Source organism: Thunnus maccoyii, chromosome 10 (assembly GCF_910596095.1).
Source record: "Thunnus maccoyii chromosome 10, fThuMac1.1, whole genome shotgun sequence".
Taxonomy (NCBI): domain Eukaryota; kingdom Metazoa; phylum Chordata; class Actinopteri; order Scombriformes; family Scombridae; genus Thunnus; species Thunnus maccoyii.
Window position 1 is genome coordinate 27451006 of NC_056542.1, and position 19881 is coordinate 27470886.

The 19881-nt window shown below is 40.8% G+C and overlaps 1 protein-coding gene across 1 annotated transcript; it reads left to right on the forward strand.

Annotated features, from left to right (window-relative positions):
- Positions 1 to 5367: 5367 nt before the first annotated feature.
- LOC121905243 (clathrin coat assembly protein AP180-like) lies at positions 5368 to 19405 on the forward strand. Its single transcript, XM_042423357.1, has 15 exons — positions 5368 to 5401; positions 6365 to 6421; positions 8207 to 8455; positions 9621 to 9704; positions 9997 to 10065; positions 10424 to 10555; positions 12189 to 12260; positions 13142 to 13381; positions 15216 to 15413; positions 15514 to 15532; positions 16216 to 16306; positions 16527 to 16622; positions 16757 to 16891; positions 17033 to 17121; positions 18102 to 19405. Exons 3-14 carry the CDS (start codon positions 8266 to 8268, stop codon positions 17111 to 17113), a joined length of 1407 nt encoding a protein of 468 aa, XP_042279291.1. The 5' UTR covers positions 5368 to 5401; positions 6365 to 6421; positions 8207 to 8265; the 3' UTR covers positions 17114 to 17121; positions 18102 to 19405.
- The last annotated feature ends 476 nt before the right edge of the window (positions 19406 to 19881 follow it).

The following is a 19881-nucleotide window of genomic DNA, read 5'->3' on the forward strand; positions in this document are numbered from 1 at the left end:
GTAGTTAATCCCTAACTGGTGTTTTTCATTGTTTACCAGAGCTGAAGCATCAGTGATCCTGTAGTTCAATGGTTTAGCCATGTCTGTAGTGATTTTGGCCCAGGATAGTTTGTCAGGCCAACATGCACCTGGATATGTTTGGTGCTTTCAGAAGAGTTAAGGTCTTTCTGTGTGGCCAGTTTGATCTTTTATCAGTTGTAGTTCATCAGTAACTACTCTATGTCTCTATTATTGTCTGTTGCTTCTCTAACATGTTATTTCCTCTTATCTTTATCTAACTAAGAGAGGATAAGTAAGTATTGTCTGTCAATAGGAATAGAACTTGTAAATACTAATTGACATCAGTTGTAGTCAAAACTTTTTTTTATTTAATTTTTTGTTCTCTTTTATCAGTTTACAGTTTTCAGTGATTCTATAGAAATGACATCTGAACAAGCCACCGACATCAATATTGTTGTGTATTAAAGACTTGTTCAAGATGTACTTCTATATTTTGTGACCTAAAATCATTTGCATCATTATTGTCATTGACATACAATGCCAGGTCTTGACTTGGCTTGAGGTGTCATTACTAATATATTTGTCCTTTACAATCAGCCCCCAACTTCTACAAAGCTTTAGAAGCATGCCATTCAAACCATTCACCTCTTCCTTTGTGCCTGTAATGTTGAAAAGTAAAGCTTTGTTGAAGTGGAGCTGGGGCCAAGATGCCATTACTCAGCAGTGCAGAGTGGATCCATTAATTGCAAATGTTTACTTAATGGAATTGCTTTGAAATGCTGCCTGCCTGAAAACACCAAAGTGATACTTAAGCTGTCATTTTTCCTCCCATCTCAGTAACAGTAATCATGTTTCAGTGTGTACATCATTACGCTTTTTAACTCATATGCTATCATTGTTTTTGCAGATCGCCCACCAAGGTAAGCTATGTTTTATTATAATCATTATGTAGTAATAATAATAATAATCTTTATTTATATAGCCCTTTTCAATGTCAAGTTGGATATTTACAGAGCAGCATATGAACAAGTAAAAATATCATCCTTAACAGTTTCTACTACAGAGAGGATTCATTGTGAATTCATGTGTTAAAAAATTGTTGAATCACATCAGCTTACATAACTGTGTTGGTCACCATGTTAACGGGGGTCTTCCTCTGCGGCAGGATGCGACAGCCAACAACAGCTCGCCAGCTGCTGCTGCTGCACCAGCTAAGCCTGCACCTCCTGCTGCCGCCGGCGGGCCCCCTGCTCGCCCTGGGCCGCCTGCCAAACCTCCTCCGCCCTCTGTCACCCCCACCGCAGCAGCCCCCATCACCACCACCACCAGCAAGTAAGAGTCACTCAGCAATATTACAGAGTGTTTGAACTTGGCTGAATCAATAGCCGAGCATCAATATTACATTAGAAATTAACTCTCTCTGTCAACACACCCTCTTCTTTCTTTTTCTCTTGGTGTAGTGCCCTTGATGATGGGTTCCTGTTGGATCTAGACCCCATGTCCTCCTCGTCAGCAGGAGGTGCTGCAGCGACTTCCTCCACGACTGGATGGGGAGGTGAGAACATTCTGCTTTGTCAGTAATTGACTGTTTGCTAAGACCTGTCTTCCTTTGTTATTGTTGCACTCACCTGTCGAACTTTCCATTCTCAAATGGCACAAATGCAGTTTAATGTGATAACAGTGGGAGTTTTCACTAGAAATTCTTAGTAATTTTTGAAACAAAAGGGCAGACAAAAGCAGACTTCTTAACTGGAATAGATTTTATCAGCTGTAACCCTATAGCTAGCTAGCTAATTAAAACAACATTAACTTCATGAATTGATTGAAAATGCTATCTCCAACTGACTTTTTAACATTTCCAGCTTATCTGTTTTAAATCAAGAACCCTGTAAAAGGGTCTTAAATATGCACTTGATGGTTTCGTATATGATGTTGTACCAGACTGAGAGTAAAGCTGTATGTCGTCGGCAAAATGTCAGCATCCTCCCCGTGATTCATGTAGATAGAGGATATGGAAATAAGTATTTTTCTTGCATTAAGGTGCAGATCTGTAATGCTAATATGATAATGAAAAATGCAAGATCAGACTGTTAATACAATCTAACTTAACCCTATTTGGCTGCTTAATTTGCATGTTCGCATTTTCAAACAGTACGTATGTTTGCACTTTCAACGTTACAAGAGAAAAGGGTTTTAGCATCCATTACGGGCAACCCTGCAGTGGTGAAATACTACACAGTGGATGTGCTAGTTGTGAACATAATCTGTAACCCCGGAAGAAATGATTGGTTACTACTGTAGGTAGTAAGCTAGTTAGCTACATATGCTAACCTTAAATTTACATGCCACTCCACAGCATGGAGAAATCCAAAGCTTGACAGGTCTGCATAGCCTAATTATGGTTGCTAAGCTATAACTGGGCAATCATTGTTCAGGGGAGGCATTTAGCTAACAGCTGTTTTCAGCTATGCCAAAAATAGATACGGATTGACCTTAACTTGAATCTACTTACAGAATAACATACCACTAAATGATGGGCCACATTTAAATTCTGTTAAATTCACCTGCCAGTGTTTTGCATGTGTCATCCCATTAACTGCAAACACTCTTACATTACTGCCAACTATTTTCCAAAGCGGAAGGAAGGAGAGAATCAATTAAAAAACATGTGGTAGACTTCAAAAAATGGTTGGCAGTAATATAAAGTGTATTTGATTTGTAATTAATGAGCTAAAATAAACAATAAACTAATCTTTTAGATGCTCTATATACTCCTTTAAAGAAGTGATACTATCTTTTATGTTTTTTATTTGACTTGTGCAATCTGTAGTGGTTTGAATAACAGAGCATTTCCATTATAAAGCTGCTGTTGCTCTTTGGCATGCCCTCTGTTTATCCCCACATCTCCACTGATACACTGAAGATGGCCAGATTCCAAATGTAGCCTTTCAAAGCCTAAATTACATCAAGGACCTTTTAGCTCTATTGGGCTTTACCATTAGTACACGATTTTTGTGCACCCGCAACAGCCATGGCAGGAGGCACTATGTTTTCGGGTTGTCCGTCCGTCCATCCCATTCTTGTGAACATGATGTCTCAGGAACGCCTTGAGGGAATTTCTTCAAATTTGGCACAAACATCCACTTGGACTCAAGGATGAACTGATTGCATGGTGGCCAAAGGTCAAGGTTACTGACACTGTAACATCATAATGTTCTGTAACAACACTTAGGGCCATTATTCAACACCTTAATTCAGGAACAGAAGGGGAGATTGTAAACGTGTTTCACATTTGGTCAGATACTGAATTGGTGACATTAATCTTGGGTGTCCACCTTGAAACTGTGGTGATTGTTTAGATCTTCTGTGCTGCCGGATTGAAGATGCGTATGAAGAATCCACGTTTTAGAATTTGTTGCTTCTTTGCAGCAACATCCATATCTGAAGCATTGTCTACTGTCAGGCCTACAACTTTGTGTTTTATCAGAATCAGCTTTACTGGCCAAGCATGTGAACACATACAAGGAAAATACACTTAATACCTTTTGTTAAATTCCTTCAAAGTCTTCACTACAAGTATGATATGATAATATTATATAATATTATATGAGTCTGGAGAGACATGGATGTAAATTGCAACTTGACTGGTTGGCGGAGGCACACAACCACATGAGGGAATTTCTAGTTTTGTCTGGCTTGTTGTGTAGAAGCGTGCAGATTTGTAGCTGTATAAGCTTAAAGATTTCTAAATTTCATCAGAGCATCTCCTTACTTTACACACTGTCATTCATTCTCTCTCTCTGTCTGTCTGTCTCTCCTCTGTTGTGCAGATCTCTTGGCTGACGGTGAGTATCCTGACATCACTCTGCTACAGGCTGAATATGAAAATGTCTGCAGGCATTTGATTTTTCACTATCCACCTAGGCTTTCTACAAAAAAATTCTCTATTGTTCTCTATTGTCTTTGTGTTAAGCTGAGTTATCAAAAAATAAACAGATTTTCACCTTAAGCACTTATATCCTACAGCTGATCTCTCACTAAACACAAAGCCTGTCTTTTTTTAAAAATTTCAGTCTCTTTGACACTGCCGTCTTCCTCTTTTCTCTATTTTTTCGCCTCCTTTTACTCTCTTCTGGGGGTTGTGACTGGGTCGTGGCGTATGGATTGTCGGGTTTATCTGTGTAGCAACTCCAGCTGCCACTGACAGCGCCTCTGAAGCTCTCCTGGCGGAAGGAGAGTCTGATGCCGCTGATGCAGATGACACTGCTGCTGCCCCTGCAGCTGCTGCGTCCACAGCCGCTGCTGCTACTGCTACTACAGCCGCTGCAGCCACACCGGCGCCCGCCTCGCTGCCCGTCGCAGCCCTCACCACCACCTCAGCCACAGACATCGACCTTTTCGGAGGTCAGTGTGGTCAGACGGCAGGATGTAGACCAACATACACAGCATGGTGGCTTGCCTGCTTATCTGCAACAAGCCCCGTCATCATTTAGTAATTTCTTGTTAGGTATCCTTTGGTAGTATTGGACAGGATTGGGATTTGAGTGTCACTCCCTAAACATGGCATACAACTGTTTTCATGAGGAGTGCTACTGTAAATCATTTAAATTGTATAGAATAACTAGAAAAGCATACAGACTTTTTCCAGTCAGATGATAATTAATTATCTCACCTTGAGAATTAATGCAACATGAAATCATGTTAAACCTGATAAAAACATATATACATAGACAGTATGACAATTCAGTAAGTAGCCAGCACCAGTACAGTTGTAATTAGGCCTATATCTGTTATGAACACACAGAAGGGAACCAAACTCAGGACATGGAGAGGGATATGTGTGGTAAGAAAAGAGTTTTTATTGTAGGGAAAGATCTGGTGAGAGGCTGATGGCAGGGAATGGGGATCCAGCGACAGCAGGGTTGAATCAAGGTAATGGAGGAGTGTGTCGGCGTGAGCAGGACTGAATGAGGTGCAGTGTTGCAAGCAGGGATATATTGGAGACTTGATAGTTATTGACAGGCAGACAGACAAGCAGGAGGACAGGCAGGCAAGTAATGATCCTGGGACACAAGAGAAACAAGTTAACATGCAAGACACAAAGAAACTGAATCACTAGGAATGAAAAATAAATTGGCCTTGAATCATAGCTACCACTGGTTGAAACAACAATCTGGCCAAGAGTGGGTGAAGAGCAGGGGTAGATATACTGCAAGCTGATGAACTGATGAGAGGCAGGTGAGCAGAGTGGGGGAGGTGATGAGCCGATTTCAGACAGGTGTGCAGGATGAGCAGAGCCAGGAGAAGGGGGACGACGCCCACGCCAACACACACACACAAAGAAAACATAAACACAGATAGAGACAGACAGGGGAGCACTGGGAACACAGGGAATCTTCTGGTACCGTAACAATATCCTCACTTTTATCTAATGTTTTTACATCCCCAGTGATTTTGTCCCCAGTCGCCACTGTGCACACTAATGTGCTGACATGATGTCAAGCTTCCACACACCCTGTTTTGCACTGAGACTAAAACCTTAATCATTTGTGGCACATCCCAAAAATATGAGCCAGTTTAGTGGATTAATTGCTTTTCAGCAGGTTTATTCAACGCTGGGCAATTGTCACAAAACACTGATGTGTTTTGACATTAACATGCTTTGAGCATTCATCCGAGTGTTTCACAACCATTGTGTCGCACCTCAATAAACCAAATGCAGTGTAATTAATCTGCTATCATGACTCTTACTTTTGGGATATGTTGCTATGTGTTTTTTTCTGTTTATCATCCTTAATGACCTTCTTCCTAATGGCTTACTAACAGTTTCATAAATATGTCACAATGATGAGTAGCTCACTTTTATTTAATGATATTTTGTTTTTTTTAATATTAATTTTAACATTAACTTTTTTATGAGTAGTGGTGACTTTTTGACTACTAAAAAACAGCAAATTGTGTATTTTTGTCAAAGAGAGACTTTGCCTTGTCCATCCCTGAACTTGACATTTTCCCTCTTGTCACAGAGTACAAGTAACTTGTGACAACTTGCCTCATTTCACAAGCCTGCACAGGTTGTGCACTCATTGAATGCAGCATTATGCAGCCCTCCAAAACCTCTCATGTGACTGATGGTACAGTCAGATGAATTACTGCAGTCACTGGGCTGCATATTTCTTGTATTCTCTGCTTTTTCCTGATGCTGACCTCTCATTTTTGTCCCCTGTCCATTCCATCTGTTTACTCATCTTTTGTTCTAAACATCCATGTGTCTGTGGGTGTGTTGGTCCGGGTGTTATGTTTTGCGTTTGCGTTCCGGCTGTTTTCGTCTGCAATACCATAGATGCGTTTGCACCTTCCCCAGGAGACGGTCCTGCTGCCGTGGCCCTGGGCCCTGCTGCTGATGCATTTGGTGAATCTGGTGGGTGACAAGACAGCTTTTTGTGGAAGTGCGTGCACGTGTGAGTGTATGGGTGTGTGTGTGAATGTGAAAGCTGTTGCTTTTACTATATTAAAGCTGCTTCTGCTTCTGTAGGAGACAGTAGAACAGGCATTTTGCCCTCAGGGCCTACTGTCTCACCCCAAATCCTGCTCTAATGCCCCAGTCATGGACCCTCCTCCCTCATCTCGACTACTCTTCTCCTCGTAATATTCACTCAGTGAATACTGCAGTAAAAAGCACAGCACAGCCTATACAGACTACAGACTATACTATATAATAATGAATACCCTATGTTTTGATTACACTAACCCTGATGCTACCTAATTCTGATGATTATATAAATCATCTTGGAGCCTTTTTTTCCTTTTTCTTTTATTTAATTGCATGCAGTTTCTCTCTTTGGCCTAGTATGTAAAGCAGGACAAGGACTGGAGCAATCAGTGTAATGTCCATGAAATGTATTTGTTCAAATTTGTTTTCTTTATTATTCAAAATGACTCTTTACTGTACATTTTTGGAGCTCTGGTTTGTGCATAGTATACTAACCATAGCAGTAACAGAGCTATTGCCGTTTTAAGTTTATCTAACATGCTGTGGCATTAACTTTATTCTGCCCCCACACTTGAAGTGTTTTATTAATCACACCGGCTTTTTAGAAAACCTGCTCATTGGTCAAGTTTGTTGTTTAGTGATGAGAAAACAGATGTTCCATGTATCCCTAGTATATCACCAGAGTTTTTGATGTTCGACCACTTGCATTTTGCAAAGTAACAAGACATAAATGTGCTTTTTTTAAATGGTGTTCATGTTTTTTGATATAACAGGTCAAATATTAACTCTGAACACTAACTGATACAAACAGTGGAGAGGAGGAATCACTGAGAAACAATGTTATATTTTATTTAACTCCTCTATTTCGACTTTTATTTCTTCCTTTGAAGTGTGAAACTATAGTTAATATTGACCAAGTTACACAATGTTTACCACCAGATCAAACAGTTACTACCTGGTGAGAATGAATTTTAATCCCTGTCTTATATGATCTGGTGAGTGTAATATATGGCTAACAATTTTTAATTTGAGGAAATACTCTAGATGGCATGAATTAAGCAGCTGTAATGTTGAAGCACTGTGTCTTAATGCTTCAGCTTTAGCACCAGTGCTCAGAGAAAAGAATAAATCATTGTAGATTTCACTCTATGGAAAGTTGAGCCAAGTGTAAATTGGTTTTAGCTGTTAAAATGACTTTTATAAGATCCTTGCTCTTAATAACATGTCATAGCAGTTATATAATGTTATGATTTATTGGTCCCATGCAGGTACAGTCAAGTGTCAGTGTAGTTGTAGTGGCCCAATATCACAGCCTGTAGTACACTAACATGTAGGTCACATTGCAAATGATGTACCAGGGATGCATGGATGATTTTGGTGTTTGTTCTCATCAGTCACAGGGTTGATTGGCCAGTCAACCAAAATTTGTTCTACATCGCCTACTTCACAGTGAGAAGTATAGCTCCCCGGTGTATGTTGTTGGTTGTGGATGCAGTACTGAAGTTAATGAGTGACCACGTGTTTGACTGGTTTAATTTCTTTGTGCCTAATCCTCATTAGGAGCTTCAGAGGCCTCACAAATAAGCTTTTTACAGTGTTTGTTGTTTTAACAAACCCTCAATCCCCCTCCCCCTACCCACCACCCCTTCCCCTTCTTCTCTCATCATAACCCCCCTAACCCCTAAAAACCACCTCCTGCTGCTCTTCCTGAAGACCCCTTCGCTACGACGGAGGGGAGTGCGGACATTGCTCCAGAGCTGGACCTGTTTGCTATGAGGCCTGCTGACACGGGGGCTGCCGTCGTCACACCTTCCACCTCTAGTGAGGCGCCGACCATCGCTGCCCCGATCGCTGCCCCCGCTGCCCCCACCCCTTCTTCCACCACCACCACTACCACCACAACCACCACCGACACCACCACCACAGAGTCTGCAGCCGCCCCGACTCTAGATATCTTTGGTGGTAAAGTCCTCTCGCTCTCATTATGCCTCTCACTGCATTGCCCTGCATTATGACAATGATGATGAAGGTTTTGATGATGATGATGACGATGATGATGACGATGATTGTATTGCTCTTGCCACTGATGATATGATAGTGACAATGATAATTTACCCAGTCCCTACATCTCAGATTTGTTTTTTTTTATTTTCCATGATGCCCTTCCTGATCTAGATCCAGATCATTTAATTGACCATTAAATTAATCAAGCAACTTGACCTCCTCTGCAAAACTGAAATAATTTTAATATAAATATGAAATTCATGATGTTTGCCACTTTAAAAATCAATCCATCAATTATTTATTTTTTCGCGACCAAATCAGATATTGGATGTTTGTAACTTTTTTTGTCAACAGAGGTGGCTCAACTTGCTTTGATTATTAACCTAATACTAACAAAGAGACTGCCAAATGTTAGAGGGAAGAAAAATGTTTTCTTCTCCTGCTTGTGACAGATATTTCAGATATTGACAGCTATGAATGCTTTATTGTAGCTGATGCACTTTAGTTAAAGGGGAATATTGCTAAACTTCAAAATTCTCATGAGGGTTTCCACCAGATGCTTCAGTTACCTTCCACAGTAGATAGTATAAATAGTACAGATGTTAGCCCTGCGATAGACTGGTGACCCATGTTGATTGTTTGCATTTTGCATCGTAAATCGTGGAATGGAGCTCAGAAATTGGAATTTTCTTCCGACTTGTATGGAACACGCCATTAGCACTGTCATTGTGTATATGTTAGCACGCTTGCATTAGCATTTAGCTCAAAAGCACCACTGTGCATGTGTACAGCCTTAGAGTCGCTAGCATGACTGTAGGCTTTTGTTACTGAATATCATAGAGATTTGAAAAATAACTCTACAGTTATTTCTGGTCATTTAATCAAAGTTCATTAACACAAGTATGAAAGTTTTGTATTCATGCTGAAGTTGGGCAATATTCTCTTTTAACTTTTTCACTGTTTCATTTTGCATTGCACTGAACAGATACAGAGCAGCTTACCCGTTTATTAATCAAAATATCTGCTCTCTCTGCTTTCCCTCATCTTTCTTCTTAACTCATCATTCTGTTTGCACTTGACTTGAAATCTGAATGTACATATGATTGTGTGTCCTTGTTCTTAGATATGTTTGATTCTATGCCTGAGCAAAGCCCTACCACTGAATCCAAAGCTGCTACCACTCCTAGCGTAGACCTTTTTGGTGCAGGTACAGGAGTTGATATCCATTTCTCTGTGTGTGGAACCTGTTCATCTCTTCTGGTTTCCATACGTCCACTCCTCTGTCAACTGTTTTATTTATCCTACACGTCTTGGTTTGTCCCCCATAGTGGTATGAGATCTGTGCATGCAACCCACTCGTCTAGTACTGGATTGTCCTTGTGGCTGCTTTCTATCTACGCTGTCTTTCTACCTGCCATGCTAATGCTTTTCTTTGCTCCCCGACCCCCACGGTTTTCTTCTTTCTCGTATTTTGCCTCTTGCTTGCGTTGGTAAATTAGACCTTCCTGCTGTTTCGCGCGGGCCCTCTCCTTTGCCCGAGCCGGCTCCGGTTGGAGACATTGTGACCGGTGAGTCAAGCTGCTTTACCTTAGTTTCTCTTCCTCTTCTCATGAAGAGTGCAGCCAGCCTCCACTTATCATTGAAGTTTTTGCATGGTGCTGGTGTCTGCATACACATGCACACCAGTCCTGTACTTCCAGATGGTGCACACTTCAAGGATGTGGATACATAGATAAGATGCAGGGATGCTTGCTTCCTACTCCTGCTTCTTCTCTGCATTTCTGCTAGCCTTTTAGTCCAGGCATAATAACAGTGCATGAGCAGAGCGTTCTCTTCTTGGAAGCTGTCACGGATAAATCTGGTTGTTTAGATCTGAGAGTAATTTAATCTCTCCCTGCTTCTGTCTCTGCCTTTCTTCCTGTTTAGACTCGTTTGCAACTCCAGCTCCTGCTGCTCCTGCTGCCGCTGCTGCTCCTGCTGCAGCTCCCGCTGCAGCTCCCATCCCAGAAGCCTCCTCTCCTCCCAAAGCAGAGCCAGCACCAGTTATTGACCTGCTGGGTACAGTACCTCACAGTGCACAAATACACACACACGCACTTCTTTGAAACAACATATGCTGTATAAAAGTTGTGCATCGTATAATTTTACTTTCTTCTGTCTTTCTGCTGGATGTTTTTATCACTCCTCAGTTGTTTCAAGTTCTCAGGTGAATGTTTGAACCAGCTGGGCTTATATTATCTAGATGTGATAGACTGTAGGTGTTAGTGCAAAACTATTTTCAGCTGTTTCTGGGTTAGACTGTAGACAGATGATAGACATAGAACAGACAATAGTTGGCAGTAGCCCCCAGTTACATTGCCAAAATAATTATTACACTGTTTGTGTGTGTGTTTCTGTGGAGGTGTGATTTTTTTTTAACAAAATGTGGTTTCAATTTTCAATTCAAATCAGTTTTATACAATGGTTAAGATTTAGCTATCCGGCTGGATTAAAAACAAGCAGTGTTTTTGAAGCTCCTCATTTTTAGCGTAGCTCTAGGGATGGCAGTGTAGGTCTGTCTGTCAGTCGGGTGATCCACCACTTTGGCCCAGACTGAAATATCATTTACTTCTATGGGATGGATTGCCATGCATTTTGGCACAGACATTCATGTCACCCTCAGAATTAGTCATAATTGAGTGAGTAACAACGTAATGTAATAATTGTGGTGATCTGACTTTTCATCTAGCACCATCAACATGGCAAAATTGTCCAAAGTTAATGACATCTCCAACAGCTTCAGGTGTCCTTTGTGGTTAGTTCTAACTAACAAATGTTAGCATGCTAACACACTAAGGTAAGATGGTGAAAATGAGAAACATTAAACCTTCTAAGCATCAGCATATTTGCATTGTCATTGTGAGCATGTTAGCATGCTGATGTTAGCTTTTAGCTGGAAGCATCACTGTGCCTAATTACAGCCTCACAGAGCTGCTAGCATGGTTGCACATTCTTAGTCTTGTTGCTGTGTGTACCTGCACAGTTTGCACCAAGTCTTACTCCAAGACAAATAAAGCAACCTGTAGAAATGAATTGTATCAGTCTCTTACAGTCATTCTACTATGTTATGACAAAAAACTGAGGAAAATGGTCCCATCATGGCCAATTTTTTTTCCATCTACACTTCCCAAGTTCCTAATTCCTGCATTGCTTTTTTTCACTTATTATTTCGTATTTCAGTTATAGTTTTGCTGCTTCCCACTGATGCTCCACTTTTTACGTGGTTAGGAGCCACTCCCTCTGATCCTCTTCTTGGTCACCGACTGTGCACTGAGCTCAGCACTGGTTTCAGTTCATTTAGGTTAGCAAATAAACATGGATAGAAACTATAGCAAAATAGCTCAGGATAAGGGTTATCATTCATAGTCCATCTCAAAAAGAGTTGCGCTCTCAGCAGCACGCCACCCTCCTCTTTCTTCCTCTACTCTCACCTTCTGTCTGCCCTCTAACAGGCTCTTAATAGATAAGACCCACCTTCTTGAAGCTTGGCAATCAGTCAAGACACAAATGACAACCTGTGGCCGTGACAGTCGGTTTGATCTGTCTCACTGTCTCCTACCCCCCCACCATGTCTCAGTGTGTGGTCCGGGGCTGACCTCTCACCCCTTTCTGCCCTCCATGCTGCATTGTGGATAACTGGATGGCCCTGCAGACTCCTTCAGTGCTCCTGTGGAGGAGACACAGAGCTCTGCTCCTGGAGGGCCTGGAGACGACCTGCTGGGAGGTGAGACTCCTCTGTCTGTAACTCTTTGGTTACATCAAAATATTTTAATGAAAATTATAGGATATCAAGTTGGAAAGGCTGAAAGGAGTAGCAAATTTTGATAAAACGTCTGCAGTACTGTGAAAAAGTTTTTATGCCTTCAAATGTTTGATGGAAATGTGCTGATTAAGAAGTTATGCAGCAAGTAATGATGGAGATGCATTTGTAAAATTAATGGCACAGGCTCGGCACTACAGGTTGAATTTCATTACACAGCACTTCTGAAGTGGCTTTGGACTCATTTAGAAATGGAAAATATCTGTTCATCACAACTTCCTAGTCATTTCATGGCCACTGCCTCGCCCATGGATTACAGTATCACAAAAAAAGGGCAAAAAAAGTTTTTATCTTGGTACAACATGAATCATTAAGGAATATTTTCAACATACACAACATGCTCATACAGACAACAGACATCCTTTTCACATGGTAGCATTTGTGTATTGTACTTGATGTACCTGACCTATTTTCTTGTCTTTTCACCTATTTTCTTGTCTTGATGTAGATATGTTTTATTGTTACATGCCCCGTTTGGATAGTGTAATTCGTATTAGATGTTTCAAATCATTTTCAATAAGCTCTTTTGTTGTCACTGGTTGAGTAATTTGCTGTATCATATTCACTTTCTCTGTGCTGTATTCTCCTACTATTGGCTGCTGCAGTGATCAACTTTACCACATAGAGAAAACTCAAAATTGAATTTTGGTTGTAAAATGTCTTATGTGTCATCTGTTGTGCCAGTAATCATATTTAATGTGTGTTTCTCATGAAATCATGGTGATTCAGTCGAGAAAAAACACACATGCTATTACAGTTGCAGTCCTGTCTGTTATATCCATCAGGCCTGATGTCTCCCACCCTGGCTCCCACCTCCGTCCCAGCTCTGGCTCCAGCCTTGGCTCCAGCTCTGGTGCAGAACGATCTCCTGGAGTCTGGCTTTGACGCCCTAGGCTCACTTCCTTCTCCAACACCTCCAGTACCCGCTGCAGTGTCAGCGATACCTATAGTACCAGCAGCAGCAGCAGCAGCAGCAGAACCTGCAACCACCACACCGGCGCCCTCTGGTGGCTTTGATGCTTCAAGTAAGTGTCCAGTGATACAGTATGTTTTAAAAGATTTCCTTTACATCTATTCTTTTTGTCTCATCTTAATCACTTAATACACTTTCATTTTCATGCTTTGTGAAATGTGAAACTTAAGAGAATTTGCTTTTTTCGTTCAAATTTGCACAAGTCTTCTGCTTGATGTGCATTAATTTCGTTTGGTTCATTAAAACTGAGCTCTCCCAACCATAGATAGACCTAGCCTGTCACTGTTATTACTGCTGTTCTTCCTGCTGAGAGCTTGACTTCTGCATGAATGACACACATTGACGTGCTGCCGTCACTGTCCTCCTTATTACATAAAACTGTTGTTCCTGCTGACTGCTTAACTCCTCAGCACTGCTTTCTCTCTCGCAATGATTTGTCTGTTTTTTTCTCTCAGTCTCTTTGATTCTTCTTCTCTTGCTGGACTCTTGCACATTCACAAATGCTGTGCTTTCTCCACCTCCTGCTCACCCCTCCACCCTCCACACAATTGACACATCTTTCTTTCTTTTTCCCTTTTTCTGCTATACACCTCTTCTCTTTTGCTCCATTTCAACATCCCTCTCTCATCCTCACCCCTTCCACTCTGCTGGGTCATTGCTTGCTTCTTCTAATATGTAATTGGTGAGTTCAACCCACTGTGCATTGCAGCATGTGCAGTTTGGGCAAGTCTCCCCTTCTGCAGGATGTTCCTACTTTGCATGTTGCAACTTAACCACTGGTTGTCTCCTGCATGAGGCAAAACTTACTTTTTTTTGTTTTTGGTTTTTTTTGATAGAACTTGCCCCCAGTCTTTTACACTAGTGAGGGTTTTAACCATGTGCTACCAAGCCTAAACTCTGCAGTGGACAGGTTTTCATTTCAATCGTGCAATAATACACATTTCAATGATACATTTTTAAATGTATTCTGGAGTTGCGAATGAATACATTCAATTAATTTTGGGTCACACAACAAGCTAGGCACTATACCATGTCTTATATTTAAGGTCTCAGTCTGCAGTCAAAAAATGTGATTGTCGTTAATAATTAGACCTCTTTGGTTGCTGCAAAGGTTGAAACATTAAAGATTTTATATAATTATTTATTTTATAGGAATGTATAGATATTCTCAGCATTTGTGTTTAGAGCTAAATAACAAGTGTTAGCAAGCTAAGACGTTAAACTTTGATGGTAAACATTGTACCTGCTTAAAATCAGCATTATAGCATTGTCATTGTGAGCATGTTAGCATGCTGACATTAGCATTTAGCTTGAAACCTCACAGAGCTGCTAGCATGGCTTAAGTTTATCCTTATTATTCAGAGGCTTCTCAGTTAACTGCAGCTTACAAAACAATTAAATTTAACAAATGGTGTCAAAACAGTTTGGATGTAGCAGTATAATGTGGGATATTATACAGTGATTATGGCATTATTAAAGCAGGGTTGCACATATTCCTTTAATACGCCTTCAACCAAAGGTAGACTGCTATACTGGTTGGTTGGAATGAAAACCTGCAAACTCTCAGGCCTTGTGACACATGGTTTAAAACCGGTCCTGTATTCCAAATTAAGACAGTGTTTGATTTGATGAAGTGTGCCTATGTAAACTGGCTAGCAACTAGCTTAGTGCAGTTGCTCTAGCTACATCCCTTTGAATGCTCAAATATATTTAAAGTCCTACTTTGTGCATGCGATGCACACCTGACAGCTGATGCTGTCGCAGCTGGATTGTTTCCCTCACCGCACTGTCTGCCCTCTTCCTGTGTTATAGCTAGATTAGGGATTTGCGGGTTTGTAATCCATGTTGTTTCTCTGATGTCCTGCCATTCCCACCCTCTTCCCAAGTGTTTGGTGGATTAGGTGACTTGCTGATGCCTGCTGTAACGCCCCAGAGCACTGGGGGAAGCTCTGCTGGGAGCACAGCAGGAAGCATGGGAGCTCCCATCACAGGGGGAGGCATTGCAGCCGCTCCACCCGCCACCCCAACCCCTACCAAAACCATCGGAGGAGATCTGGACTCATCACTGGCCAACCTGATAGGAGGTAGACTGCAGCTTTTCCTGCCTGGCTCTCAAAGATTTCTGTTTATAAGAAACTCTTAAATAGAAACTGAGCGTGTTCTTCTTTCTTTCCTGTGTCCTAGACCTTGGAGTAAAGAAAAAGTAAGTATGTGTATGTTGATGTGGATTCAGTGAATGCATGTGCATGATAGTTGTGTAGGCTCCAACATATCTGCCTGGTTCATAGAACTGGATTTGTGAAAGAATAAATAAGATCCTAGGAGTTTGTGAAAATACAGAAAATCATATCATAATCATATGATGTAATGGGGCACAACAATTTCAAAGCTGATGAAGGTCGCTAGGTTTAAACATCATGTCTTCATGATGTTCATTTTAATCATTATGTCTTCAATGAATTTTTGGCCTTGAGAAACTGTTGCACCCAATTATATCATAGCTGCTTCCTTTAGTTTGCATCTCTCCAGAGCTCTTTTGGGCTTGGTGTTATTAAATCATAGCCACCAAATTAATAGGTTTTCCTCAGCCATTTGAATGTTTTCCCATCTTGGGATCAACATTTCATATGAATGCTCTGTTATGAGTGTTGATACAGCAGCAGTTTGATTTCATTAAGATTTCTTAATGAAGTCTTATTTTGGCAAATGGAATTTGAATGATAAAAGAGTACTGGAGCTCTTTACCTGTAGACCACTGTACTGTATGTTGCATCATCTTTGTTAGTCTACAACAGTCACTAATCTAAGCATGAGCAGGATAATAACAAAAATGGCACAGTGGAGTCTTGCATCAGTCTGTGTTATTCTGTGTTCAATCTCCTTTAGGGATCCACTGAGTGAGAAGAAGCTGACTGGAGGAGCCAACTGGACACCCCAGGTAGCCCCCACAAGCTGGGCTGCAGCAGGAGCCCCCATGGTAAGAACAGCACTGACTCCTCATCCAATAAGCTGTTTTATTTCTGCAAACTGAGCTTAGAGTTGTACATACTGCTTCAAACTCGTAAGATGTAGCTTTCAGCATACATTTGAATAATTCCTAACAAGCATAAGACATGAACTAAATGTGTTATTGCTTTGTGTTTTGTGTAAGAACATACAGCAGCTGATGGTCTGACCTCTGCTTTCTGTCTCTATAGGCTGGTGCCGCTCCTGGAGCTCCTGGGGCGCCAGGAGCAGCTCCACCCGGTGGAGCCATGGTGCCACCAATGAGTGCACAGCCTGGCTTCGGCATGGTGAGCATTTCATTCATAGTAAAATCTCTAGTATACAAATGTATATTTCATATACATCCAAATGATCTTGAAGGCAGAAGATGATTAATCAGCCTCATGAAACCCCCTCCACTGTGTTCTCTCTGTCTCACCAGTCTGCTGCAGGAGGCCCTGGAGCTCCCATGATGCAGCCCATGATGGGGCAGCCTCTGATGGGGCAACCCATGATGAGACCTCCCTTCGCTGGGGTGGCCGGAGCTGCACCCGGAGCCGCTGCACCAGGAGCACCGGTAACAAACCTTTAGTTACCAATAATTCCATTCATCTACAAATTAATCCATGCATCACAGAAAACTAATTATACTCTTATATTTCTAACTATCACTACATGTCTTGCCAACTGGTTAAGTTGTTCTGTTTTTATTTCACAGCTTTCTCCAGGACCTACAAGCCAGAGTCCTAAAAAGCCCAAGGATCCTCTGGCAGAACTCGATCTCAAGGACTTCTTATAACGCCCCAGGTGGGAGCTCAGGACACATGCAATAAGTTAAAACTTCCAGAAATATGTGATGCTGCATTCATATTGTGGTGGCACATGGTAGTTAATCAGCTGCCAGCTGAATGCTCATTCAATCATACTTAATGGAAAGAAGGATCAACTGGCCTAATTCTGGTCAAGATTGAGATTTGAGATCAGGAATTGGACTATTTAAATTTTCTTGCCACCATTATCTAATTTGTTTGCAGAGCTTTTAGTGTAGGCATTGGTATTGATCTCTGCTAATGCCTGTCACTCCTTCTCACACATACAGTTCCCTGCTACCAAGTACAGCACCTGAAGATGGAGCTGATGACCTATGTTTCAAACATTTTCTGCTCTCAGGATATTTTTTACTTTGGGTCTCACTCTTCAGTACCACTGCTAGCAACATTCTAGCCCATGACATTTAATTTGTATCTCGTTCCCCTCTCCTTCTTGATCAGACACTGAAACTCCCCCTCTAGCTGGCCGAAAAAGAGTATTTTTGACATTTCCCCAAATATATTCTTCATCCTAATAATATAAAACAATTAACAATAAATTGAACAAAAACATAATTTTTGACTGTAAAAAGGGATGACTAAATGTGATTTCAGTTTGACTTCCAGCTGGCTTCCTTTTCATCACACAAATATTCAACTTTGTGATTCTTGCAAAGTCCACCTTCTTACATACTTGGCATTTAAATAGAACATTGAAAATGAATAGAATTATTGAGATTTTATTGGATCATTTGCTACTCAATGGTGCTATTCAAGGGACCATTGGGAATGCACATGAAGTAGTTGAATTTAATTTATGAAAATCACCACATAGCAATCGACATTGTCATCCTGTTGTGTGACCACAGCTTCATTATTCAGCTTTTAGAGTAGTTCTTGCACTTCATTAAAATCCTACAAGGATCACATCATAATATGACTCCTATGTTAAAATATTCTCTCTTTCCTCTCTTCCAGCTGCTTTCTTCTGTGGAGCAGGGCCCTCTCACCATTTTCCTGGTGTCTATCAACATCTCAGGATGCCAGTGACCTCCCCCTCTCCCTCTGTTCAGCTACTCAACCTTAGAAGAGCCTCTTTTCTCCACCCTGCCTATCCACTCCCCGCCCCTCTCCTGTGTGATGTCGTAGCACAAACTGTGAAAGTGAACCATAGCGGATTATATATATATATATATAAATGAGAAAAAAATACAAGCGTGTGCTCATGTAGATGTACTAATCTTTTGTCTAAACAAAATCACACAAAACCCTGAAAAAAAAGTCCACAAAAAGTAAGTGAGAGAAAGCAAAGGCATATGTGTTTAGATTTATTTCTAGTGTTGAGTTGAATGATGGATGTGCTTTGGTGTCCTAAGCTCCACCCACAGCCCCATATCTGTCCCCCCCTCCTTGTAAAGGAGAAGGAGCTCTTCTTTGTCCCACTTCGATTGGATGAGAGTGGTAAACGAAGCCCCAGTAGATTTTGGAGAACCATGTCATGTGTTGTTTACAGAAAGGTCCTCTTTGATGTACATAGATTTCTCTGGCGAATTCGAGGATTACGTCTCTATTCTGTGTGTCTGTTGAAGAGAAATATAAATGTGAATCTGACATGAAATTGTAAGAAGTCGTGTGAGTATCCTTCTATTTCCCGTCATCATTTGAAAGTATTTGGAAACAAATATGAATACTGCTATATGATTAATATACTGTATATTACGAAACAACTTCTATGGGCTTCTGAATCCTACCAGAACAGCAAGTGATCCTTTTTGTTTGTTTCTTTTTTTAACTTGTGGCTTATTTTTCTATGTTTGTTTTTTTCGTCTTTTCGTCCTATGTTATTTATATGTTCTGTTTCTTTAAGAATATCCCACCAGACAGACTGCTGTCAATATTTGCTGGTATTGCTATTAAAGAACATATCTTGCAACTTAATTCCAGAGAAAATGCTTTAGTTCTTAGTCACAGAGGTTAACTCAAACTGTTCCTCAATATAACTGTATAGCTGTTTGTTCCACTTCCTGTGTGGATCAGCACATTTTCATTTTATCTAAAAGATTTTTTTTCATAAATTTGCTGTCACATTTTCCAACAATAAGAGCAGATAATAAACAACATGGTGTTCCTGCAAGAAGGAGTTTTGTGGGTTTGTCACTTCACTGTGCACACTACAAAATCTCATTACAAAAAGACAGACTCAGGAACAGATTAAAGGTACCCTGTGAGTTTTTTTTCTAAACAAAGAAAGGTATGTTTACATTCTGTGTGTGTATCCTTGAGGCCTAACAAATGTGTTGAATGCATTTCCTCCCTCTTTAAACATTTGCAAAGCCAATTTTTGGAAAGAATTAAAACCTGCATTGTTTACATACATGTTTGCTAGCTTGCAGGCTGCTTCTCTGCCTTTTGCTGGAGCGCACAAGTGTGCCCATTTGCCCATGCATGCAATATGAACAAAACAGGGATCTGTTCATCAAAACATTGCACTATTACTACTAGTGGTCAAAAAACTCCAAGGGGTACCTTTAACTTCCATGTTACTAGCCTGTTGCACCCAGTGCTGTTGGAAAAAATGGGCCAAGTGACAGTGTTTCAACCTGCTTTGACAATGTTATAATTACAGCAAATTATAAAAGTTTCAACACACTAATCTATTCTGGTCACCTGAAAATGCCAAAAACGACAATGAGATCTGACATACTATTAAGACTTGTTTGCTGTTTGAACATATTGTTTGTTTGAGTTGTTGCTGACC

Bases quoted from the DNA above. Each gene is read 5' to 3' on its own strand.
- LOC121905243 (XM_042423357.1), top strand. From the start codon at position 8,266: ATGAGGCCTGCTGACACGGGGGCTGCCGTCGTCACACCTTCCACCTCT. The intron at 9,705-9,996 runs GTACAGGAGTTG...TTGGTAAATTAG, and splicing joins CGTAGACCTTTTTGGTGCAG to ACCTTCCTGCTGTTTCGCGC. The intron at 12,261-13,141 runs GTGAGACTCCTC...TATATCCATCAG, and splicing joins TGGAGACGACCTGCTGGGAG to GCCTGATGTCTCCCACCCTG.